The following is a 16346-nucleotide window of genomic DNA, read 5'->3' as shown; positions in this document are numbered from 1 at the left end:
GACGATTTAAATAAAATAAGGCAAATGGTTTTAACTGCCAAGAAAATTAAGCGGTATGCAGACCAGATGAAGGAAACCATGTCTTCATTAGATGACGAGGTTGAAGTGCTACTATAAAAAATGGAGAAAATAGATTTTAATGTTTATATAAAAAAAAAACTGTGTTTGTTTAAGTTCGTTATTGTTTTAAGGTTTTAGTTTTAAAGTTCGTTAATGTTTTAAGGTTTCAATTGTAAAAGTTCCTTATATGTTTTTTCGTTTATTTAGATAAATTTATGTTAGGAAATGCTAAAATATGGTCTCTTTTTTGAGACAAGTTGTGTTTATAAGTAAGAAAATACAAATATTTTGCTGATAGAGCTGTTTATTGCAAATAAATCAATCATACACAGATGGTTAAAGTGATGTAGTAGAAGTTAGATGATTGAATTCATCAAAAAAATGTTGTTTTAACCTGTATAAAAATGAGATTGTAAGCTTTATATAGCTTCAAGTGTTTAATTGTGTATTTTAGAAAAAGTTTAAATTAAGAGTTTGATTTAGAAAAGTCAAGAAATTTTTCTCAACTTGATCTGTGGCAACCCTACTAATAAAAACTTCTTTATGTATTATAACTTTTTACTTCAATCTTTTTTAATGTTAGACAGTGATGCCAATAAACAGAATTAAATAAGAAACCTGGAGCTTTAAATAATTTTTATATGTAAGATAATGAAATGTAGATTAAATACGAAAAACTATCAGATACAAAAATTATTTTCTAAGACGAATGCATTTTTTTTGTGTGTTTTTTTATTATCAAACACACTAAAGTAGCATTATAGTATCTTCTCAATACTTGGCTCATATTAAACAAATTTAAAGCCCAAGTTTAAACCTGCGGTTATACTTCTCACCAATACTACATATCTCAACGGTTTTTAACAGTAAGCATACAAAACTACGGGGTAAGTAAGGGTATATTTAAAAACTAGTTCGAAACTAAAGAGTATTAATACGATTAAGGTATTGTTTGTCCTTTTCCAAAGTTTTAGGCTAATTTTAACACTACTAGTTAAATATGTATAAACCGTAAAATCATTGAACAGAATATTTTTCTTAGAAAAAAAGCAAAATTGTTTTTTATTATGTCTTTGATACAAAGTGAACTTACTTCATCTAAAGCACAAATTTTCTTAACTAATTGTTTAATGAATGTATGCGTTTTATTTTGCAGTAAAAATCAATTATAAATAGGTAATGAATATTTTTTAACTACACGCAATAAATAAAAGTTATTCTTCTAAAGTATTAAACAAAATTATTTCTGTTAAAAGTAACAGAACTCTTAACTAAACGTTTAAAAACAATTGCTTAATATATTCGGATGAACTGCGTTAAGCAATTAAAGCCTAAAAGTTCAACTAAGTTTTTTTTTAGCTGAACGTAAAAAGAAACCATATGATAAAAATCGTTAAAGTATATATTCTCTAAACTGTGAGCGTTTTTAATTGATAAATGAGTCTTAGGTTACATAAGTTTCAAAAACTGACTGGTTTTTAAATTAATACAGGGGAACTTAGTGCTGAAGATTTTTTTGTACTTATAAACTAATTGGAATATAATAAGCAGAAATAAAACCTGGTCAAAATTTAAACAAACTGGTAAAAGTTAGAAAATGTTGTAACTTTATAATTCTAACTTACATTTATTTAATGAAATAAACTATGTAATGACTGTGTAAGATAAATACTGCTGATTATTGTATTTTTAGATACAGTTTGTTGACCTTTGATTTTTACTACGTTAAATATTTATTCTTATACGATTTTTTCTTATGACTAAATTGCAGTATATGATACTGACTATTAAAAATAAATATTTTATTAAAATATATTTAAAAAGTTGTACTGATAAACTTTTATATATTTTTGTAAGTATGTTGTTTTAATTTTATGCAGAAAAAACTTTAAATTTAAAATAAATTGGGAAGTCTTAAAAGATAGGGGAAAAAGTATTTTGCAAACAGCTACAGGTTATGCGAAGTTGAAAAAATCAAGCGTTTAAAAAAAAAATTAATTGCAAAAAAAACAAATTAATATAAATTTATCAAAAAAAAAAATTGACAGCTATATTCTTGTATGGGGACGAGTCAGTTTCGCACGAAGACACTTTTCCACAGAGGGATTTTTTCACGAAGGGTCAATTTTGCACAGAAAGTCAATTTTGCACGACAGTAAAATGAAAAAAAAAATTGCACAACAGTAAAAAAAAACCTAAAAACAAAATTACCGACCAAGGGTTAGGGCCGGGGTAACAGTGATAGTAAAAAAAAAGGTTAAAATAATGTTTAACCCTTGCATAATTGTCCGTTCGTTCAAAAATGTCCCCTCGTACATTTTTGACACATATTCTCTTGTATAGAAATTTTTTTAGTAAGTGTACCTTTAATAAATAAAACTTGCTAAACAAGTGTCAAAATACTAAAACAGCTGTTCAAATTTAAAATGTTTATCTTTCCTTTGGGTATAACTATCTCCTATTGGAAGTTGAAAACTCATACTTCATCAAACTTCTTTATTAAGCAATATATAAGTATTGTTAATTTTAAATACATCAGGTTTTTTTTAAGTATATCACATAATTTGTGCTTTATACATTGTCTTGAGAAGTGATCTTCAACCTTTTTAAAAGCTGTGCACAGTTATTTACTAAAAAATAAATTTTGTGCACACTAAGACTAAAAAAGTATAGTTGGTGTTAAAAAACTTTCATTTTAGTTTTAATTGTCTTAATATACAAAGAAATTATTAGAAACTGTTAATCCATGTTATAATAATCTTTTTCTATTACAAAATGACAAGAAAGACGTCATTTAAAATATACATTTTTATCTTTCTAAATTTCCTATGCACAGATGCACACCGTGAATACCAATGGTCTTGAGTAAATTAAAAAATTGATAACTTTTTATATATTTTTGTTCTAAAATCCCTTATAAACTCATAATATGTTTTAAAAGCATATTACTCGGTTTAATGACAATAGTAATGTGTTATAGTTTTTGTTCTTCCTTTAATTATTTTTTACTTTACCTTACACAACTTTTGCTACATTAGAGCTTCAAACCGTTACTTAATCGGAAGTTTAAAAATTCCAAATACGCTTCACAAGCTGACCTAATAACTTTTTTATACCAGGAAAATAATAAATAACTATTTTAAAGCACTTATATAAGGAATCTTTTAACTGTAGAATATTAAATGCTCTCTGAGTAACTTCTTAAATTGCTCTCTTTTTATAAATATACACTAGTTTTCTTTATTTTAAATTAGTTTAAAATTAAATACAATTCGATCCAAAGGTTTGGTAAGTTTATGTTCATGAACTGATTTTTTTTAACGATAAATATAGAACTTTTAAAAACTATTCCTACTTACTTAATTTTTCGTTGTTGTACCTTTAAAAAATATTATTTTAAATGGCTAAACTTGTTTATCTTTTCTAAATATTAAATGCTAAAACTTTATATACTTCGTGAAAATTAAAACAGTTTAATGGTTTAGCTTTAGACTATAATTTTTGACAGCTTTTGTTTACTAATTAAATATTAATTTTGTAGTCATTTAAAGTTATTAAACAGTTGAATAGCTGTATCTTTCACACGTTGCTTGTGGTTGGTCTGATGGACCAGGTTGGCTACGGCGCGAAGAGTGTGGGTCAACACCCCTTTTGTTGATTCCTCTGTCAATGTTACGCTGGCTACAGCGAGTTTCGGGGTTGTTGACCTTGTCTAAAGTATGATGTATGTTCTCTTTAGAGAACATACTATCCTTTTTGGGGGGCTTGGATCTATTACTCATTATGCTATACCAAAAGTTAGGTGTGGCCCACTAGTTATTTTAATTAAATTTAGATATTTTAGATATTTAGATATTTAGATATTTAGATAAATTTAAACATTTAAATTAATCAAATTTGATTTGTAAATTTCAGAGATTATTAAGAGCACCAAAAAGCAGCTTGCTTCTTAATTAATTATCCACAACAAAGCTTATTTATTCAATTTTATATAACCAATTTACAGATAATTTCAATATAATGATCTATTAACACCAAAGTTTATTTATTTAAATTTATGCAAAACCAAAAGTACAATTAACTTCAATTTAATTTTATCAACAGCAGAGTTTATTCATTCAAATTTATGCAAACCACAGTAAAATTAACTTCAATTTACTTTATTAGACATTTCAATTTAAGAGACAGAACAAAAAAATAAGAGATTAATAGCAATACTCACAATTTAGCACATAGGAAGTTCAGCTTGAGCTTTTTCAAATCTAATTATTTAAAACTAAAGGCGGCAAAGTTAACAAATTAATAAAAAACCCCTAATTAGAGAAAACTCTTTTGCTAAATTTAATTTTTAGCCAGAGGCGTTACAGCTGTTATTGCTGATACAAACTAAAATTAGAATATTTTAATATATGTGTGTTATTACTTCTTTTTGAAAATATTTTTTATCTTTGTATCAATGCTTTTTCACAACTTTAGTGATATTATTTTATAGGAGTAAATCCACTGGAGGTTGAGGCTCGGCCTCTTCTTACTCGCCTTCTCCTCCTCTTCTCTGGTTGCTCCAGCTGCGGCCGCTCTTCTTGTAGTGGTTCCCCCGGAACTCTGGCGGGAAGTTTGGCTCCACTGACGTCCTTTTCCGCGAATTAATCGCTGGCGACCTGGCGTTGTTCACCATCGTCATCAACGCCAACGGATTTGAGGGTCTGCTTGACATCATCAGCAGACGGGTTGGCATTTCCCCCATGGGATCCGAAGGTGTGCTGCCATGTATGCATTTCCAGACAAATCGACATCGTCACTACAATTCTGCTGTACGTAGTGGCAGCTTGTTCTTATTAGAATGGTTCATTCTGAGGTCTCTGGGGTGTGGCAGTTCGACTTACCCCACCAAACTAGATGAGTGAAAGTTACTGAGCCATGATTTTTACAATTTGCTTGGCAAGCTTTCCCAGTGCTAAACAGGAGACAACCAAAACTCAATGCAATATAGAACATTTTAGATTTTTATATAAAACATCACACAGTACCTATTTTAGCTAAGATAATTACAAAAAAAAAACATGTCTATAAGATACCAATTTTTAATGGTTATACAAATAAATATAAAATCAAAAACCCCATTAATTTTAAAATTAAAAAAATTAAAAGTTAAGTCATTTAACAGTAATATAAAAAATGCAAGCAGCTTCTAGGTGTTGTACAAAATAATCAGTGAAAATCAACTGTTGCTTATTTGAATAAGCCCTTAAGTAGTATTCATCTAAAAAGTACCAAATATTTTTCTATGCTTGTACAAAAAAACACCAGGTCTCCTGGCTTTGACCATGGCAGGCTTGTAATTATCCAATATTATCTCGAGCTCGTAGTTGTGTTTTGGCTTTGCGTGGTAGGTTGGCTTCCTGGTAATTTCAGGGAAGTCCATTATGCATTTTTCTTCTAACGGAGTCGTATTCTTACCACCCAGATTGATGTGGTTGACTGAAGCGACTATAGGGGTGGGCAACTCAGCAGGTGCGAACAGTCTAGCTGATTCGTTTGACCCCATCTTGCATAGTTGAGAGGTAGATGGCAGGATCGCTAGTTCGTTCTTTCTTAACAGGTCCATGCCAATAATGCCAAAGTGGCGTGATTCTTGAATAACCCAGAACGAGTGGTTGATGGGTTCTAAATTCCCCAATTGAAGTTCGACATCCGCGCTACCAATAGGGTGGGTTGTTTTGTTACCAAACCCTTGGATGGTTCTACTTTGTTTAGGAAAATATTTGTCTATACCGTTAGTCAATTCCTTCGGCAGGATTGAAATTTCGGATCCGCTGTCAACCAAAAAGATAACATTTGTGTTTGAATCCGCTAAAAATAATAGATTCTGAGGGAGGTTTTTCGGTTTGGGTGCAGGGAATTTATTCAGTTGAAAAGTCCATTTTTCTACACTTTTGTCTTTATTGTGATTGGTAGTGTCGAGAGATTTTTGTTGTGGTTCTGGCTGCGGTTGCGCTGACCGTTGGGACTGCCCGTTGTGGTGCTGGCTAAGGTGGCTCGGATCGTTGGCGCTTGTCGTGGAGGTGCTGGCTAAGGTGGCGCTGACCGTTGACGCTGGTCCTAGTGATGCTGGCTGTGTTTGCGCTGACCGTTGGGATTGCCCGTTGTGGTGCTGGCTAAGGTAGCTCGGATCGTTGGCGCTTGTCGTGGAGGTGCTGGCTAAGGTGGCGCTGACCGTTGACGCTGGCCCTGGTGATGCTGGCTGTGTTTGCGCTGACCGTTGGGACTGCCCGTTGTGGTGCTGGCTAAGGTGGCTCGGATCGTTGGCGCTTGTCGTGGAGGTGCTGGCTAAGGTGGCGCTGACCGTTGACGCTGGCCCTGGTGATGCTGGCTGTGTTTGCGCTGACCGTTGGGACTGCCCGTTGTGGTGCTGGCTAAGGTAGCTCGGATCGTTGGCGCTTGTCGTGGAGGTGCTGGCTAAGGTGGCGCTGACCGTTGACGCTGGTCCTAGTGATGCTGGCTGTGTTTGCGCTGACCGTTGGGACTGCCCGTTGTGGTGCTGGCTAAGGTAGCTCGGATCGTTGGCGCTTGTCGTGGAGGTGCTGGCTAAGGTGGCGCTGACCGTTGACGCTGGCCCTGGTGATGCTGGCTGTGTTTGCGCTGACCGTTGGGACTGCCCGTTGTGGTGCTGGCTAAGGTAGCTCGGATCGTTGGCGCTTGTCGTGGAGGTGCTGGCTAAGGTGGCGCTGACCGTTGACGCTGGCCCTGGTGATGCTGGCTGTGTTTGCGCAGACCGTTGGGACTGCCCGTTGTGGTGCTGGCTAAGGTAGCTCGGATCGTTGACGCTGGTCGTGGAGGTGCTGGCTAAGGTGGCTCGGATCGTTGACGCTGGCCCTGTTGATGCTGGCTGCGGTTGTTCAGAACTTTGGTTCTCATCAGGTGTTTCTGCTGCACTACGTGAGGCTGTTTGCTTTATATGAAAAGTCATCTTTGGTTTGTTTGAAGGTGTGGACACTTCATTTCCTGGATGACTTATAGTGCAGTTTGAGGCATTTCTGGTTGATCTCGGTTGAGATGGGGGTTGCTGTCGAGGGGCGGTTTTATTTACAAACTGGACAGCTTGGGTGTGAGATAGTGTAGCCCCAATCACTCTCCCTCTCACTGCGGAGAGTTTGGGAGCTCGTTTTTTGCATGAGGCGGAGATATCACCTGGCTCCTTGGTAAGTCTTGAGCCTTTGAGGTGTGTGAAACCTGGTGGGTAACCTGGATTTGAGGATCCATGTATGTATTCTGTCTAACCTGAGTTGAGATGTCGTGATTTGTCCTTGTGGATGGATTTAGACTTCTCAATTCATGTAATTCTTCTTGTAATTTTCGAAATTCCTCTAGAAGTTTAGCCCGTCGAATTTGTTCCTTCAAATCTTTGATCCCCTGTACTAACTCCTCGGCACCCAGTTCTTGAGGTGGCACTTGAATAGGGGGTCTCCTGTTGTTTTGGAGGGAATAGTCCATGTTTAAGTGGTTAGGTTGGAATTGTTGTTGGAGTGTCAAGGGTGAGGTTCTTGCTGGAGGAGTGGAGCTGTTGCTAGGTGGTCCTGTCACCCTTGGTGGAGGCCCATAGTTGCTAGGTGTAGAATTTTGTTGGGGTGGGTAGCTTTGTCTTGGCAGACCACTTGGATTAGGCTGGTCTCTAGGTTGTTGATAACTGCCCATTTCTGCCTGGGGTTGTTCCTCCATCACGTCCGGGTCACCATATCTTTCACACGTTGCTTGTGGTTGGTCTGATGGACCAGGTTGGCTACGGCGCGAAGAGTGTGGGTCAACACCCCTTTTGTTGATTCCTCTGTCAATGTTACGCTGGCTACAGCGAGTTTCGGGGTTGTTGACCTTGTCTAAAGTATGATGTATGTTCTCTTTAGAGAACATACTATCCTTTTTGGGGGGCTTGGATCTATTACTCATTATGCTATACCAAAAGTTAGGTGTGGCCCACTAGTTATTTTAATTAAATTTAGATATTTTAGATATTTAGATATTTAGATATTTAGATAAATTTAAACATTTAAATTAATCAAATTTGATTTGTAAATTTCAGAGATTATTAAGAGCACCAAAAAGCAGCTTGCTTCTTAATTAATTATCCACAACAAAGCTTATTTATTCAATTTTATATAACCAATTTACAGATAATTTCAATATAATGATCTATTAACACCAAAGTTTATTTATTTAAATTTATGCAAAACCAAAAGTACAATTAACTTCAATTTAATTTTATCAACAGCAGAGTTTATTCATTCAAATTTATGCAAACCACAGTAAAATTAACTTCAATTTACTTTATTAGACATTTCAATTTAAGAGACAGAACAAAAAAATAAGAGATTAATAGCAATACTCACAATTTAGCACATAGGAAGTTCAGCTTGAGCTTTTTCAAATCTAATTATTTAAAACTAAAGGCGGCAAAGTTAACAAATTAATAAAAAACCCCTAATTAGAGAAAACTCTTTTGCTAAATTTAATTTTTAGCCAGAGGCGTTACAGCTGTTATTGCTGATACAAACTAAAATTAGAATATTTTAATATATGTGTGTTATTACTTCTTTTTGAAAATATTTTTTATCTTTGTATCAATGCTTTTTCACAACTTTAGTGATATTATTTTATAGGAGTAAATTTACAGTTATTAAAGTTACAGTTGTGAAAAAAAAAGTTTTTGTATATCTATTTTTTAATAATTGTTTTATTTGAGTACGTAGTTTTTTAGCTGTTTTTTAATCAGAACTTTTTTTAAATTAACATGACTGAGTTTCTATTTTTGGATCACTTTTTACTTAGAACCGTTTTACTCATGTAATTTATTATTATACTAGTTATTACATCTAGTTTAGTTTTTTTGTAACTATTATTACTTTTACAAATATTTATTGTGAGTTTTTTACTTTAAATTTCATGCTTTGACTGTTAATTTTTTGGCTCATGATAATACTAATTTGACCATCGTGTCGTGTGGATGATTCGATGATCAAGTGGTCGTTTTGTATATCAGGTCGTTTGACCAATTTTTTTTGAGCATTTTTGTTTGTGTTCAATAGTTCTATTATTAGGAGACTAAATTGTTGACAGTTTGGTTTAAAAAAAGTTATATTTTAGTAGATACTTTAAATTTATTTCAAATAAATTTTGTAATTTAAAGTTCAACCAATGTACAAAAGATCTAGTATTTAAGTCTGATTTGAATAACATGTTACAAGATACTTAAATTTCTATATTATCAATTGTATACTAACGGTCTTTATATGAACAAACGTAGCTCTGTAGTAGGCTAAGTTTTAAGAAGCTTAAGCCGTCTTTTATAAACAACTCAAACTAGAGATTTCATTAACGTTTTTTTTTATTGAAAAACAATAATTATTAAAACATCTTGCTCTCTGAAAACCATATTTTTTATTATCATTCAATACATTTGAAATCACTGTTACAAAAAAAATCATCCTAAGATTTATGACTTTCGAAAACATGGCAACCAAGACTGTGTGTTCGGTACTTTTAAAAATATGTAGTTAATTTTCAAATTTAATTGTTAAGAAAAATTTAAGACATAAAATTTATACTAACAAAAAATTATTTTAATCATTTTTTTTTGTTTCTTCCTGCAAGGAAACTATGTTAGATATTTGTAAACTGGTTAATGGGGCGATATCAATATTTATAAGGTTATTTAACTAATTTATTTTCTGTTGGCTTATTATACAATGCTATAACAAACTTATAATTCTATGAATTAAATACAACGTTTAGTTCTCTGCTATATGTTATGTTACAGTAGCTGGCAATATAAATACAATACCAACACTTTTTGTTTACAATACTCAACTTTAAATATTAAATACACGTTTACTTGAAAGTATTTTGATATTTGTTTTACTTTGTAAGATAGCAATTATTAGTATCATGTTTTTTTTTGGTTTATGATAACTTCCTTTAAATTTATATTAAAAACAAAACGTTCTTGCAATAGAAATGAACTCCTGGCTTTGAAGATAAATTTCTAATTTAAATTTTTTTCAGAGTATTACACTACTGAGTTTCAGTGCTATGCACTTGATCATAAATTCAATTATATAAGATCTTTTACATGTGATTAAGTGCGTATCACTGAAGCTCAGTAGTGTAATACTCTGAATAATATATTTTTTGTTTGTTTAATACAACTCCAAGTTTTTTTTTATTGAAAGCCTTACTGGTTTTTAAAGGGTGTGTTTAAAAACCTGCAACTAATTTGCATATATCAATACAAGACTAAGAAAAAAAAAGTAGATTTACAATTATAAAGTTATTATTCTTAAAAAAATTTTTATTTATATTTTATTGTTATATGTTTAGTTAAGGTAGGTTAGGGTAGGGGTAAGAGTATAGATTACAAGTTTCTTTAAAGTTAGTTGAGGTATGGGTTAACCTCTACAAATAAACTACAAATAATAAAGTATTTTCTATTAAAAGATTTTTTATAATTCAAATACAAAAACAGTTTTAAGTACTTATTAAAACAATTTTCTTTTTTTTACTCGAGCGTGAAATCTTAACTTAAATCAAACATAAGTTTATACGCTTTAGTACTCAATTGGCATAAAAGGCATTAACACTTTTTCAGCTCTGCTTAGTAGAAGTAGTTAAAATTATTATTTAAATACAATTTAAATTTCTTTAAAAACTTTTTCCTTAAAACGTAGGACAAAAATATAGTACTTTTTATCAATCGAATCATATATCATACAGATAACGGAAAATTTAAAGATGCAGTTCAAAAATGATGTACACACAAAGTAAAATTGAAAATATATTAAACACCTCATAATTGAATACCTTAACATTTAGTATCAAATTATTGCATACAGAATTATTTGTTACTCAACAGTTGATGCATATACAGTAGCTTACCACCTAGGTTGGCACTAAAAATAAAACGCACAAAACTGCGTACCCTACCGACAGTGTCTACCTAGGAATTTTCGGTTTTTAATAATCTACATCAAGCCCAATACAATAAGCAAAGCAACTAAAGTTTACAAACGACTATTAAAGCAAAGTCTTACAAAAAAACTTTAATCATAAAAACAACGCATATTTGATAAAGGTATCCAAGAAGTCTTGATGAGCATTTAACCATTGTATGTATTTATATGCAAATTTTTTTTATGTACATGTACTGTATACTCAACCCACAAAGTTTTATATATTTATCTTGTTTCTTCGTTGTACCTTTAAAATTTACATAGTTTACATAATTAATTACTAATTTTCAATTGGAGCATTTCCGATTAAAACTAAAAAAAAAGATTAAAATATTATAAACACCAGTAAAATACATAGATTATCGATTAAAAATTCAATATAAAGATAGTTTGAAGTAATTTTTATTAACTTATTTTTAAGTATTAGTATTTATAAGAAAAACTTTTTCTTCCCTTCGCCTTCCCCCTACAGATTTTATATAAATTTTGTAAACGTGTAATCTTTTATATTCAATACATAAGTTTATATATGGATATTTTTTGTGCATACTAAATTATTTTTGATGATACAGGACTGTTTGTTTGTAATTTTTTTTTACTATGTTATGTTTTTAATTTTCATTGAAAGTAATTTGTTTTTTTATTTTCTCGTGTGTATTGTTTAAGCGGCTCAGGTTTTAATGCCAGAGTCCATATTCGCACAATAAACTCCAATAATAATAATAACAAAAAAAATTTATTAACACGTTGATCACATTTTATTAAAATGATTGATCATTAAATGACGGAGAGAATATTACGTCAGATGAGGATGAGCCAATGGATGTTTGTATAAATAGCTAAAGTTTACAGGCTTATAATATTCTCGATAAATTTACACAGTCTGCCAATCTAGAATGAAAGCTGTCTTCAGCAGAAACGCAAGTAGTTGTTGGAAATAACTATAGAAAACTACAATCAGCTTTTAAAACTTTCAAAATTTTTTAAAAGTAACAAAGAAGCGAGTAACAAATAATCTCTGTTAAACCTAGACGACAAGCTACATTAACAGACATGTTTACAAACGCATCTTGTTTTAAATAAATCTCAATTGAATTGTTCTTTATTTTCGGTGATATCGATTTTTACATTTGTGTAGCAATCAAGGGGTACACAAATGTCAATTCACTACACATTACATTTTATGTTTTTTGGAGTTGTAGTATTTTTCTATACTTTATGCTTTCAGGTTCTAATTTTTTTAAATTTATACAGTATAACTTCATTTTAGATATAACACTTTTGTATTTTTAATTTAAACGATAAACCTGATGACCTAACATACTGCTTACTGTTCTTCAATACTATTGTCGTCGCTCTATAGATGAAATTTGTTTATAAACAATTGCCATCAACTATGCATTTATCTCTGCAGTTGCATTGCTTTCGTTCCTCTGCCTTATCCTCTAACATTTTGCTACTATGAGATATTATCTGGCTCTTCATATTTAGCATACAAGAGTACGAAATTTTCAACAGTTTTTTGTTAAAAACTTTTTGCGCCAAAGGTTTGTCTAACAATTTCCAGGAACCGTTTAATGTCTCTATCGACAAACAGAATGGTGGTGTGAAGTATAGGATGTCTTCTCTTTTGGTGTTTTTTTTTTGTTTTTATATGTATTTTTGAACTATTTTGATATGTATTCATGGGCTCTGTGTCCAGGTACTGACGTTAACTAAGACTGGAGTTTTCTTATAAGGTTCAACTTGTTTTGTCAGAAATTAAATACTCTCAGTTTATTCAAATATTAATCTGATCATTTAAAACTAGAATTAATAATAGTACACTAATGAATATTATTAAGACTTTTAACAAAAACGAAATCAACTTAACACGCCAGAATTAACATAGTAGACTGGTATATGAATTAAAATCCAGAGTTTTGCTGAATTCGCACTTTTGGCCTGATTGTAATATTCAAACCTAAGCGACAGACTATTGTATTTAGACTTTGTGAGAACTATGTGAGTCAACTAAATCAAAACTAACTTATAAGCTTGCTAAACAAATAAGGTTATTTACATTTATTTTAAAGCTACAAAATAGCGTTCGTATCAAACAAATAAATTTTCACTGTAGACAGGGTTGCCACTCGTTTTTTTTCAAAATTTTCTCCAGGTTTTTAAAAGTACACATTTTTGGTCTAATTTTAGTTTAAAGTTAGTTTAAGGTAAGAAACTGTTTTAAATAGTATAAAAACATTGAAAAGATACTTTAAAGCTACTTTAAATGCGTTCTTTAATAAATAAAAATTTATCTATATTTTATTTTTTTTATGTCAAATCGAAATTTTACTACTAATGAACATGTTAAAAATTCCAGGATTTTTTAGGGTTCGTTTTGCCTAAATTGTCAAATTCAAGATTTTTCCAGGCTTCCAGTTAAAGTGGCAACCCTGTGTAGAGCTCGATAGTCTTCGAAAAGCCCTGCTTTTAAATTATCAATTCAATTTAAAAGGGGAATTATATAATTAATCGGGTTTATAAAGATAGCTTTCCAACCTAACAAACAACTATCGTTTTTATTATTTGTTCATCAGTAATATTAAAGACGTTAAATTAAACACAATAAGTAGTATAAGTAAACTTCCTAGTCGTGAAATGTGTGTTTGAATTGTTTTTGAACAAAACCAGGAAGTCTTTCTTAACTCAACTTATCTCATAAGCAACTTATAGTAATATAAACGTATCTAAAAAACGATAAAAAATAGCCGAATATTTTCAATAACTTTTATTTCAAACCTATATATATAATTTTCAATATAACTCAATATTTATTCTAGTTAATATAATTATATAATTTTGAACATAGTTTAATAAATATAGTACTTATGATTAAAAAAAGAGAAAAACTGAAACTACACATTCTAAATTGTAAAACTTATTTATTAAAGATTAAGTGAAATATGTTTTATATATATAATTTTTATAGTAAATATTGTCCGTTACTTATAATTTTTCTAAATTCGAATAATCATTTTCTAATCATTATATTATATAAATTTGAAAAAAACACTTAAATGTTATTTCTTAAACACTTTTTAAGTGTATACATACAAATAACATGCATACAATAGTGACGCGCATGCTATGTAGTAGACGTAATAATGTGATGTTATTGTTGCGTTATTCATTATAACAGCATGGATTTAGGTAAATTTGTAAAATATTTATGAATAAGTGAACATTGATTGGCACCTAAATTAAAAATAATTATTTGTTAATTAAAATTTAAATCAAAAGACAATCGTTTACATATATTTATGCTGAAGAATTTAAGGAAAAGAGCGATTTATCATTATTTCTTCATAAATTATATAATTAAGTTTATGTTTTCCAAAAATAAACACGTTTATACAAAGTTTTTTTTAAAATTTATTTATGAAATAAATTTCAAACCAACAAGTTAAAATAAATTTAACTCAAAATACAAAATATTCAAGATATTTCAAGAATTAAGCTAAGTGTATTGAAAGCTGTAAAATATTTTATAATCGTTTCAACTTTTTTTACTTGTAAAAAAGATTATATGATTTTATATGTCAATTTATAAATTCTACTGCTTAGTACATGCTTCCTATAAATTCTAAACGGTAACTTAAGTATGTCAAATTTATGTTTAAAGTATTAGTAAAAAGTTCAAATTTAAAACCTGAACTAATAAGTCAGTGCAAATTACAACTAAAAGTATTTCATTTTAAATCATTAATTTTCTAATAAAAATAATTAACTTAAAAGATAGGTAAAATACAAACATAAAACTCATACTAATAACTTTAAAACATTTTAATAAAGTCTTAAAAAGTATTTTTTGTTTATCAATGAAGAAAATCAAAAAAAAATGTTTAAAAAAAAGAATGTTTACTAAATTTTGAAAAGCATTACCTATTTAAGTGTTAGTTGGTCTCACGTCAACTAAAAATTATTGTAGCCGTTTTTAAACGAAGGACGCATTTCACATCTTTCATTAACACAGCCCGGGCAGCTGTGCAACGTGTCAAATATGTAAACGTGACAGTCCGTGCAAAAATACTGTTGACATCTGTCGCACTGATTGCATACGTCGCTCAAATCCACCTGACAGGTGAAACAGCACTCTTGAGCGGCGTTCACTTCATACTTCCGATTGACCTCCTTATAACACGGAAGCGGAAACAAATGATGGTATGATCTGGCGAGGTACGGGGCTGAGACGAGCGTCAACTTGCAAATGTGGCAATCCACAGGAAGTTCCGCGTACTTGGCTTTGCACTGCGGGCAGTAGTAACCTCCGATCGTAAACTTTTTTCGAGTCATGCAAAACGAAATTTTCCCGCTTTTATCAGCAGCAACAAGCTTCGGAAATCCCATTTTCATCAGATCTGGTTCGGTTGTGCCATCGTTAGGAGGTGATATGTACTCCTTCAGCATGTCTCCAACGTCTGACTGCGACAAAATAACGCCGTGCTTGCCGTTAGTTGCTTGTGAAAGCTTTTTGCACACATACAGCTCTGCAGTGAGGCTGATAAAATTGCATCTGATTTTGTGTTTTACTGCAAGATCTATCAAGTTAGAAGACGAGTGAGGATCGACTGTTGTTAAGCTTGAGAATATGTAAACGACCTCCTTGCAAGCATTGTTGGCCATATTTGATAGAGTTGTTGCGGCTATTTCAAGAGAGTTGTACAGAGAAGGATCACCAAAGCAACACTTTCCATTCGTCCGGAAAACCTCCTTTGACAATTCTTCAACAGCTTTCAAATGAGTTACACAATTTGCACTGAGCTCACTGATAATATAAGCTCTTTTGTTTTTAGTAACAATGAAGCCGAGCTGGCTAATAGGATTTGAATCGAAAAACTCAATTATAAAATTTTCCAAATACCTTAACACGACTATTGCTCTGTTCGGTTTAAACTCTTTATCAGACATGGATTTCGACATGTCGATTATGACGTACATGTGCCGCATCATACCCAGCCTGACGCCAACATTTCTTTTTTTCAGCCTGTCTTTCTTTTTTCTAGCCACAAGTTCTTCCACTGTTTTCTCCAACGACCCGTGCTCATCTTCTCTCACCAACTCCCAAGTTTTCAAAAATTCCCCCTCCAAATCGTACTTTTTGTCCTCATCGTGTTCGTCGTCCATTTTTGACTAGTAAAGTCTAAAAAATATATAAAAAATTCACATAAATTCCGTTTTGGTTTAGTAATAAAATGTTTTAAACAAAAACAAATTCAAAAAATGATTTTTAAGAAAATGGTTGGAAAA

At 31.4% G+C, this 16346-nt stretch overlaps 1 protein-coding gene across 1 annotated transcript; it reads right to left on the bottom strand.

Moving 5' to 3' along the window:
• Positions 1–14915: 14915 nt before the first annotated feature.
• Positions 14916–16232, bottom strand: LOC145833922 (general transcription factor IIH subunit 2-like). The gene has a single exon (XM_082941192.1). It carries the CDS (start codon positions 16221–16223, stop codon positions 15012–15014), a length of 1212 nt encoding a protein of 403 aa, XP_082797318.1. The 5' UTR covers positions 16224–16232; the 3' UTR covers positions 14916–15011.
• Positions 16233–16346: the final 114 nt, after the last annotated feature.

This window comes from Thalia democratica, chromosome 4 (genome assembly GCF_965202585.1).
Source record: "Thalia democratica chromosome 4, ktThaDemo2.hap1.1, whole genome shotgun sequence".
In the NCBI taxonomy this organism is placed as follows: domain Eukaryota; kingdom Metazoa; phylum Chordata; class Thaliacea; order Salpida; family Salpidae; genus Thalia; species Thalia democratica.
The sequence above is the reverse complement of the archived record's forward strand: the minus strand, read 5'-3'. Positions and strand labels throughout refer to the sequence as shown.